The 11,427-nt window shown below is 36.0% G+C and overlaps 1 protein-coding gene across 1 annotated transcript; it reads left to right on the top strand.

Moving 5' to 3' along the window:
• The first annotated feature begins 7,348 nt into the window (after window positions 1-7,348).
• LOC129756429 (dnaJ protein homolog 1-like) lies at window positions 7,349-9,682 on the top strand. The gene is made up of 2 exons (XM_055753304.1): window positions 7,349-7,566; window positions 7,634-9,682. Exon 2 carries the CDS (start codon window positions 7,673-7,675, stop codon window positions 8,744-8,746), a length of 1,074 nt encoding a protein of 357 aa, XP_055609279.1. The 5' UTR covers window positions 7,349-7,566; window positions 7,634-7,672; the 3' UTR covers window positions 8,747-9,682.
• Window positions 9,683-11,427: the final 1,745 nt, after the last annotated feature.

Genomic DNA, 11,427 nt, shown 5'->3' with positions numbered 1-11,427 from the left:
GAGTGAGATGGGAAATTGCGAAAAGGCTTGATGAAAAGGCGCTAATAGTTCGCTTGTTTACACTTAAACCAGTACCAGCAGAAAGGCCTTTTGCTTAACAATATAAAAGCATGTAGAGAATCGCCTATAATAAAATTTAAAAAAAAAATTGTCGAGAATCGCTGGCAAATTCGAACTAGAACGATGAAAGAATCGTGTGTTGGGAATTCGTTTGAAATATGAAAAATTAAAACTGCGAAAATAACTAATAGTACAATCAAACAAAGATGTATACGTTCACAAAACAAGGAATCTATTAAAAGTAATAGAACAAGAAAACTTAGGTATAATCACAAAAGAAAAATGTATTGATAATAGCAGTACAATAAAGTGTGCTAAAAAAACGAAACAACTGAAATTTTTATGATAAATAGCAAAAACATTAAAAAGCATTTCTTCCAGCTCAATTCAATGGAAGGTTTAAACAGTCATGCTCCTTATTCAAAAAGGTCTGCAATTTATAAATTAAAAAAATAACTGGAATACACTCGTATAACCAAAAAATAGAGAGAAGTATATTATATGATTTTGGAAGAAAAAAACATCAATAAATGAAGCATGTTGCATTGAATAAAGCAAACAGTTAAGAAGGAAACACTAATTGAGAAATTGTGTACAAATTAAGGAAGCTTCTAAATAGTTTTAATATTTACGGTTTATGTACATGAATGGAATAAATAAATCTGCAAAAGTTTTGTCCAAATAATTGTGTTTGTGCAGCATACAGGTAAAGGCAACAATATTGAAAACGTGACTTAATAGTTTTGGAACCTCAACAGACTTGCATTTGTAAAGTCCACTTAAAATGAGAAACTTAACTTTTTTATCAAATTCATTGTAGCATTAGCATCAGAAAGGACAAATATGAGAAGTCCAAAAAAAAAGTAAACCATTTGAATTGCTTATAGGCAGAGTATTTGTAGAAAGTTATAAGATAATTTAATTTTGAGATAAATGAAAAAGCTTATTGGAACTTACGGAAAAATACGCATTTGAGGATGGAATTATGGTGTCCAGGTCGATCGATTACGTCAAACGTCATACTATAAATGTCAAGAAAAAAATGTGTCCTAAAAGTCCTAAATCTTACTAAAAAAAATTGATATTCATAAAGAGATAAGACCAAAAGTTGACGCTTGACGAATTCTTAGTAAGAGAGGAAGAAATATGTGCTGATATTAGGTGTTCGAATGCTGATGGTTGATCATTTCTAACACTATTTAAAAATAAAACAAAATTGATCTTCGAAAGAATGAAACAAAAGTTATCAAAATTGATATTCAAAAACGACCTTGTTCCAACCGGGAAGAAGTTGCTAATTGAAAAATAAGAAAATTGTCGATGTTGAGGTGAAAAGGAATAACTCAAGTATTTTCTGTTGGAATTGAAAACAAACGAAAGTCGACAGTTTCCAGTGTTCATATGTTGGCTATGGACTCAAAGTTTTTATGTTGTATTAGAAGAATTGTTCTCATCGATGAAATTCGAAAAAGTGCAGCTTCTAAAAGCTGTCATAGGGGATTCGCGAAAGAGATTTGGAAGACACTGGTGATTGCGGTAACCGTCCTGACGTGTTTTTGAGATGAATATGTAGAAAAGTTCTACATTTATTAAGTTTCATTGTTCTCTACATATTTCTCAAATGTATCAAGGTATCAAGGTCAAGTGAATTTCGAATTCATTACGTCCCCTCTATGAAGATTCCAAAGTCTATTAGGAAAGCAAAGCTTAAGGATGTCATCGCTGAAAGTTGTTTATCATGCTCCAAAGAAAACAATGAATTTTGTTAGTCAGGCAGGATAGTCAGAGCATCGATTCAGGGCATATAGTCTAAGTTACTGGCCCTTAATCCAGAACTGCCGCGGCGATCATCGATGCTGCAAGCAGTTCAAGTAGAAGGAAGAAGAAGAAGAAGCATCGATTCAAACAAAATGGAAAATGGAAAAGGATCATCAAGGTTGTAACTTCTTATGCTTCATTCTTTGTGTGATGTTCATGAAATAATATGGATTTTCAAGGATGTTACGCTGCAAAATTTTGAAATGGAAAAGATAGATTAAATATAGTGCAATTGACTCAACTTAATTATGGCTTCGCGGTCTCCATTTCTAAACTCTAAAGAGTTAATTATTCAGACATTACAACGCCCTGCAGTCATTGGACGATGAAAGAAAAATCAGAAGAAAACAGTGGTGATTAAAATCTTTTAAGATAAAAGGATATTACAGCGAAAAATTACCAATACTTAATCTAGAGGATTGAAAGATTGTGTTTATTTAATATATGAAACGTATTGTTTGATTTTTCATTTAACGACAGGAAGGGACGTATCGTTTAACGTTGAAATTGCACATTCTATGAAAATATTGTTTTTGCAACCGGACAAACCTGATCATGGGATTTACGCAAAGACTCGCTGGGCAGTAAAGAAAGGGAGCTGGCAACACGGGGTGATTTGTGACTAGTGATAACTACTTAATGGAAATAGAATCCACAGGATAACTCGTTCTCTTCAAGCACTTTAATGCGTCTAGTTTCTATAGCTTTCTTTAGTGTTAGATTATACTGAAATAACAAGGAGCTTAACGTACAAGGAATATGAAAAGCTTCAGAAGAAACTTTCGCAATATTTCTCGGTTTAATAGACTTAGAATACAGTCCATTGCTCATATCTGAATTGGTCTTATCACGTGAATTAAAGTTACTCGTGTTGCGAAGTAATAATTAAAACGCAATATTGGTTCAAACAGCGACGATTTTGTTTTGTTCTCTTGAGTTAATGAATTGCTCATTTTTTTTCTAGAGAGGAAGGGAGATGTGCGGTGTACGAGTTAACAAGCAGACACATACTGCATAAATTGCACTAACCGTGTGTGGCGCGTACGAATACATCCTGACGTTAGCTACTTGTCCTTCTCGTCAGAGTCGCCTCCTCCTTTCGTGTATCAGTAGTTGATCGAGTAAGACGTGTGTACGTCGTGTATTATGGTCCCGTGATTCGGGTGATTTCCAGTAGATAATCAGCGATTGCACAGGACATTTTCAGTAATAATAAATGAATCTTCGTTAACTTTTAAGGGAAACAATTTAAAATTACAGGTTTTGTTAATTACAGGTTGATTTATTTTAAGGTTGCAGTTTCAGTAACACGTAATAGTCAAAAAAATTTATGTGTAGAATAGGGTTACCATACGTACTCTTTTAAGATTACATGTACTCTTTTTCGGTCGAAAAATGGGCGTACTCTTCTTTTTGTGAAATTTTACCAAATGTATGTACTCTTTTTTTTTGTTGAAAGACGTTTGATCAGAAAAACCCACGTTTTTCTTCCATTTTATGAAGGTGTTTTACATCTTATGCAAAAACTACGAAAGGAATACAGCTTACAGCAAATTACTTTAACATTTTGTTCTAAAATCATGCATTTTCAGTCGTTATTAACAGTGAGCGTAATAAGCGCCTTTGAGTATGCAAGCAGTAATCAATGTGCACAAAATTTGCTTATCGCCGAGCTACTATTTTCATTCGAAACACGAAAAATAAAAAAAAGGTAAAATTTACCTTTTTGCGAGGTGATTTTTTTCCACCCCTCTTTCGAGGTAAATTCACCTAGCAAAAAGGTAAATTTTACCTTTTTTCAATTTAACTAGCAAAAAGGTAAATTTTACCTTATTCGCATTCACCTAGCAAAATAGTAAATAATACCGTTTTTCCATTTACTGATTTAAAAGGTAAATGCTGGTTGGTTTGATTGTTTTCTTCAATAAGAATTAAAAAAATGCAAAATTCTTTCAAAAATGATATTTATTGGAGATAAATAGGGACTGGTAATTAGGCTTCGCGTTCTTCTGAGCCACTATGGCCGCTGAATCCACCTGCGTTGCGTACATTCATGGCCTCCTCCGTTCGACTAATCCGGTCAGGTTCGGCTTTTCCGGCTGGAGGATGACGTGGAATACACCTCAAAGCTCTATGGGCCGATCTGAAACAAAATCAATAGTATTATGACGAGAACCACCACAACTAAATGATATTTAAGAACACTTACCATTCTATTCCGATTTTCACATATTAGGCACAAAGCAAAACTTGTTCCTAGAATGACAAAACAGCTTAACCTCAATGAACGGGTTCGGCGAATAGTTACTTTTTTTTTAGAAGTACGTTTTGTTTAGCTGAATCCAGGTCAATTACACCTCGCTACGAGGTAAGTTTTACCTTATTTGGATTTACCTTTTTTTCTAGGTGAATTATACTTTTTTATCGAGCTCAATCAACCCCCTGGCAACTTGACAGTTCTGGCGAGTTTCGTGTGCCTGATTCAAAATCGCAGATGTCGCATGTGTACCGCTTGTTTACGTACTTTTCGAGCCATGCGTATGGAAAGGGCCCATCATCAAATGTGGTGCGAATCAGGCAAATTAATAACTTTCGAATGAATGAAGAAAAGATTCAATCGGATTTATTATACACATTCAATAATCTACCTATTCATTTATTGTATAGAAACAGTTTTTCCATAAAACAAGAAATGTTCTGCTATAATGTGAAAGTTTTACCATTCTAAAATTTTTATATGTATCACAGCTTATGAAAATCACTTGATGATTGTTGTGATAATGTTTTGTTTTACATTTATTGTGTACGATTGTCCACAATAGTTTCGGTGGAAGGGATACTTGTTCCGAAAAACTGCCGATTATCAGTGGATTATTTTGAACAGTCCAGAAGTTTTAGACCTAATAAATGACACAAAGATTTACATCTGTGAGTCGTTTGCATCGACTTTACTTTTGAAAACAGATCGTTTTTACATAACTGAGCTAAAAATTTTTAAATTCGAATAATTTTTTCATTTGTTGAATCAATTGAAAGAGAATATATTTCAATATGCGTCCTTCCGACATGTTAAGTCGCTTGATTTTCGATTTGACAGAACCAGAGAACCAGAAAAAACTGGCACACGCGATTTGTATGGGAAACGTCAAGTTGCCAGGGGGTTGAGCTCAATTCAGGTGAACTTCACCTCGCTACGAGGTAAGATTTACCTTTTTTGGATTCAGCTTTTTTATCGGTGAATTGTACCTTTTTTCCAGCCTCGATTTAGGTAAATTTTACCTCACTGTGAGGTGAGTTTCACCTCGAAGAGGTAGAAGTTACCTTTTTGGCTTTCACGAGCTACCTTTGCTAACTCGGTAAATTTTACCTTTTTATTATTTTCCGTGAAATCCATGTAAAAAATGTGTTTTATCATCGCGATATATTGTTAAAGTATTACATCTTGAGGAAAAATGTCCTTAATGGGTTAAATTCCTAAAAAAAGGTATTCAATTGACATTTTTGGCAAGTTAAAAATCTAAACTTGCCAGAAACGCCAAGTAAATAGAAAAATAAAATCCGTGTATTTAAGAACCGAGCTATGCGCCTGAATGATATGCAAAACCAGAGCATAAGGATTGGGTTTATCAATGTATTTCGTTTAATCCGAGGTTTCACTTATCCGAGATGGTCCCTCCCCCCATTTCCTCGGATAAGCGGAGTTCTACTGTACATCCTTTTGCATACCATCCAGGCGCAAAGCTCGGTAAATATTAGGATCTTGGGTCAACCTGATGGCTGGGATTAAGCGGGAGCTCAGAAAACTTGAGTTCGGCTGAACGGGGTTCTACTGTTCAACGTTTCTCCTGATTTTTGGATAAATGTTCTTAATGTACTATTTTTGGTGTCACGGGATATGGTAGCCCTAGTGTAGAATGTTAGAATCGTTAGTCAAGTAATCGTCAATCAATCATATAAGATTAAAAACTCTTTTAATCGTAAATTTAAGCAACTTACGAGCCGTTCGAACTTTTTTTTTTTTTGTCGTAGTGATTGTGTTCGTAACAAAAAACCCCGCTTATTTATAATCTGGTATTCGTGTCTCCGAGTTATACTTACCGAGCAACGCGCCTGGATAATATGCAAATCCGGAACAAAAAGATAGTGTTTTCAATATACAGAAACACCCGGCTAATCTGAAATAGTCGGAGGATGGATCACCTCGGAATACACGAAATATTTATCCCTTTGCTCTGGTTTGGCATAATATACGCGCATAGTTCAGTAAATACATATTTATTTTTTATAAACAAGCTGGCTGGGATAACGTGGGAGCTCTAACAACCAGAGCTCGGGTAAGAGGAGTTATAATGTACATTATCGATAGACCCTATCCTTCTCCTCCGGTTTTGCATCTTTTTGATCTTTTAAGAATCCGGTGATTCGGATAACGTGGAGACGAAATAAACGAAACGACGTATAGAAAGCTCACGGGAAATATATTTCAAAAGTTATTAAGCATCAGAGGAACCGCTATTTCGGATGAGCTTTTTGTTTCGCCACTCCACTCAAAAAGAAAGGGCATTTCTGAAAATTTCTCTCTCCTTCGCGCCATGACGTTCTAAGAAGTATCGTCAAAAATAAGGACACCGCAAAGAAAAACCTGGATTTTTCAGGACACCACTAAATTAATGGAAATTATAAGCAGGTCTGCTTTGATAGCATTTAATTTTTGGTAAAGTAAGTAAGCCTTTGCTGACGTGCAGTTTATGTCGAAAACATCATTTAAATACGTTTAAATTATTTTTTACACATTTTTTACACAAATCCTAAAAATCAGGATATCTGGCACCTCTGTTAGCGCCTGATGCATGCACAATCTGACTGACAGCCAAGTGCCAAGTGATTTTGATAAAAATCAGTACACCGCAATGATAGAAATCAGGATTTATCAGAACTTCACTAAATTTATAATAACATGCAGCTCTGCTTAGATTGCATAACTAAAGGCGAAATACAGGTGCTGAAGACGCCTAAAGTTATGCAACTACAGCGAGAAGAACTCTTTATGTCCTGAAGTTAACATCGAAAAACACTATTTAAATATCATTTGAACCAAAGATTATCATCGGTTAAATTAGTTAAACTATTTTATAGAAGATTTGTTTGATTTTCTCACCATTTAACAATAAATTTAGTTAAAGTTTGGATATTTTTCAAAAATCAGGACAAATCAGGACATTTTAAAGGTCATTTTTAAAAAATCAGGACAATTCAAGCGTTTTTGAAAAATCAGGACGGCCTTTCAAAAATCAGGACAAATCCTTAAAAATTCAGGACACCTGACACCCCTGCTGACAGCCTACTCATGCACACACACTTTTGCAAACGTTATTCGGTCACACCTTCGAGCTCAGCAAAACACAACCGGCGTTGGCACTTTTTCGAGCACAATTTTGTTCCAGAAAGTTCGAGGCCGTTGTTTCTGGAAGCTTTGCTCAGTCTTATAAAACCAGTTGCCCGGCGAGTGCTCGTCGTCAAAAGTAATCGAGAGTTCGAGCTTGACTGTGAAAATTTTCGAATCAAGAAGAAAAGTAGTGTCCTTATAATCGAATCTTTTGAAGGTCGCGGAGGATTTCCACGGTGAATTTGGTAAACGTTTCGCAAGTGAACGAATCTTTGTTTGGCTTCGGAAATTGTCGCTGATAGGTGAGTTTTTGTATTCGGGAGGTGTTAAGTGAAATAGATGCTGACGTCTTCCATTTTTTCGTTCTAGAAGTTTCCAAGGCGCGTAAATCAGCGAACAACAGGAAGGATGGGAAAAGATTTCTACAAGATTCTGGGAGTTTCCCGAACAGCTTCGGACGATGAAATCAAGAAGGCGTACCGGAAGTTGGCGCTGAAATATCATCCGGACAAGAATAAGAGTCCACAGGCCGAGGAACGGTTCAAGGAAGTTGCGGAAGCTTATGAGGTGCTGTCGGATAAGAAAAAGCGAGACATCTTTGACCAGTATGGTGAGGAAGGGCTGAAGGGAGGAATCGGGGGTGGTCCCGGAGGAAGTCACGATAACAATGGATCGTTCACCTATGAGTTCCATGGTGATCCGAGGGCCACGTTTGCTCAGTTCTTCGGAACGAGTGATCCATTTGGTTCGTTCTTTGGAAACAACCTTGGAGGGTCGAACATTTTCTACCAAGAACTAGGAGGAGATATGGATGATCCGTTCGGATTTGGAGACCGAGGAATGGGAGGAGGATTCCCAGGAGCATTCCGATCGCAGTCTTTCAACATGCATGGAGGTGGATCGCCTAATCGAAAACATAAACTGCAAGATCCAGCCATTGAGCACGATCTGTATGTTACGTTGGAAGATGTTTATGGCGGCTGCCAGAAAAAGATGAAAATCTCTAAAATGGTAATGTCCCAGGACGGATCGGCGCGAAAGGAGGAGAAGATTCTCAGCATCAATGTAAAGCCAGGTTGGAAAGCTGGAACGAAAATAACTTTCCCCAAGGAAGGCGACCAAGTCCCGGGAAAAGTACCAGCTGATATTGTTTTCATCATTCGAGATAAACCTCATCCGAACTTCAAGCGCGAAGGAAGTGACATCAAGTACACTTCGAAGATAACATTAAGGCAGGCGCTCTGCGGAACGGTGGTCAAAGTTCCGACCCTAGCTGGAGAACAGCTAACCATCAGTACTATCGGAGAAGTGGTAAAACCAAACACCGTCAAAAGGCTGCAGGGTCGCGGCCTTCCGTTCCCCAAGGAACCTTCTAGAAAAGGTGACCTTCTGGTTGCGTTCGATATCCAGTTCCCCACCACCTTGAACCAGAACGCCAAGGATATACTGGCCGATTTACTGCCACTGGAAGGGGGTTCCTAAACTGAAACAATCATTGGTATCAGGCGCGCAAGAAATGTTTCTGGAACATTCTAGATCAACGGAAAATACGTCGTCGTCGCTTGTCTAGCGGTTTGGCTGTATAGAGCAGAGAGGCTTCTCTTGTTGTAACATTGTTGTTGTTTTTTGTGTGCTACGTTTCGTAAGCCACATGGCAGCAAGTGAGAAGCAAGCATGCCAACAAAAGTGTAAATAAGTATTGGACTGTTGGTGGGAATGTGTGCGGAATATTTTCCCGCTGGCACAGGGAATCCGGCGAAAGACACGCAGTGAACGTATTAAATGAGAAAAGTTTTCCACACCTTGTTCTTTTCACACTGGTTATGATAACATCGTTCGGGATTAAATTGCGAGAGAGCGAGCGAGCGCGTGAAAGAACCTTGGACATAACTCCGTTATAAACAATATTATTACTATGAAGCTTTAAAAATTTCAAGTTTGCGTTTTATGTGGATTTGATTGAGGAGAATTGCTGGCTGAAAGCGAAGTAAACCCAAAACTAAAAATATTCCCGAGTAAAATGAATTTGAGACTGATGAAGTACCAACAGATCCGGGGTCGGGGGAAAAAAGGGACTAATTGCATACACACGAGCGCGCGCGAGAGAGAGAGAGAGAAAGTGAGTTTGTGTAGCAATCCAGATGCTAGTGTATAGAGAATCACAACACTAAAAATTTATGATGATGTTGGCAAAGTACATCTCGTTCGAGAATATACTAGAATGTTGTGATTATTATAACATGTTTAGATTGTTTATTTGCCAATTGCTGTAAATAGTTGAATGTCTGAAAGTAACAACTTTGCTGAAAGTTTCGATGATGAGAAGTCGTATGTTTTTAATTTATGGTACGTTTTAGTACGAAATGTATATTTGTAATGATAATTATAGCTGAATAAAACATTGAATTGAAAAAAAAATCCTCAACTACTTTTTTGCCTATATCACATGCTATTCGCGTTGACTAAAAATAACCGATAGGTAGGTAGGTAACTAGGTAGGTGGGTAATCTCATTTGAGGCTGCCTAGTAGTTCCCCATTAGACAGAAGTTTCATGGCCAATTGTTGAATCGATGATGAAACTGTATTAGGTAATAGTTTCGGGTGTTTCCAAGTGTGGTTACGAAATTTTCAGAGGACAAGTAAATCGTTAATGTGCCTTCAATAAAAATTTCTGAAATTTCAATCAGAGAATAAAAAAACCGGCTAAACATCGTTTGATTATTATAAGTTAAATTTATAAATATTCGCAGGTAAAAATTAAAAATAAACATTCACATGAGACATTTATGCGTTTGTGGGTCACGCGCAAATGTAAAATGAAACCATCGATAAAAATAGGTTGAGTTTGTTTATCTTGATTGCAATATACTTTGGCGTATAGGTATTCAAGCGATAGTTATATTGGTTATATGGCAAACATTTGAGCCTCAACGTTGAGGAGACTCACTGGTTAAAATTCTTTAGGAATAACAATATTCAATCAATATATCTTTAATCAATCAAACCGATGATTATCGGTAGAAATCGCAGGTCTTCTATAGAAACTTTTATAAAACCGAATTCACAAATGAGGCCCTCGGAATCAGAGGGGTGCAAGTGCCAATATCATCAATTTTGATTTAAGTATACCTTACGATTCTTCAGGTTTCAATGTACATCTAGTGCAAAACTCAGATTTTTTATAATTTTTTTTTTAACACTTTTTTGATTGAATTAAAACTGCTCGAATTCGAAAAATATATGAAAAATCGAGCACCTTCTCAACTTTGAAGCGCATTTTCTCGAAACTACCATTTAGGTACTTGCACCACCACCTCCACCCCTCTGATCCCAAGCGCCTCAATTATTAGCTTACCAGAAGGTCACATGCCAAATTTTAGAACGATCTGACCATGCGGGAGAAGTTGCTTGAGTTCCAAACGTGAATAGGATTTTGAGGAACTTTGCTCGGGAAGAACAAAAATTACTGGTTTTTGATTATTAACTTTTTTCTTCACAAGCCAATTGGTTTTTATAGGTTTTTCAAATATAACCTTCGAGTCTAAATCTTTCGCTGAAACAAAATTTTCTCTAAAAAAATGCATTTTAGTATTATTAATATCAACAATACTGTTGATCATTCCCAAAAATAAAGTTCAAATGATCAGTAGCAAATTTATTCACCTTTAATATGCAGAAAAGAGATTTAAAATTAGTGTCATGCAATCAGAGATATTTTAATTTGAGTACAAGTACTTTTTTAATTTTACCAAAATTTCATATTTGGAGCATTATACTCAAAAACTGTTCTACTGAGATTTTTTTTAAATTTCATTTTAGGATTCAGCGCCCGATTTCACATTAAAAATATAGGTCAGTCAATAAAGTTCACGATTTTTTTTTTAATTTTTTAAACAAGTGTAATTAAAAAGTAAATGTTATAATTTTTAAAAATTAATGGAAAAAACTTTATTAAAGTTTGATTTTTTAATTTAAATTTTGAATTACACAATCTTTATAATAATCATGTTTCCAACTTAAATTTACTTGAATAACAATAAAAACAAACAAAAAATACACCAAGTATTCCAAAAATCATTGAGAAAAATGACAGCAAGAACAACAAAACTGCAAAATCAAATAACAAAATACTGTCCTATATTCCCAAGAATATTTCAAGAAA

This window comes from Uranotaenia lowii, chromosome 3 (genome assembly GCF_029784155.1).
Source record: "Uranotaenia lowii strain MFRU-FL chromosome 3, ASM2978415v1, whole genome shotgun sequence".
NCBI lineage: Eukaryota > Metazoa > Arthropoda > Insecta > Diptera > Culicidae > Uranotaenia > Uranotaenia lowii.
The sequence above is the reverse complement of the archived record's forward strand: the minus strand, read 5'-3'. Positions and strand labels throughout refer to the sequence as shown.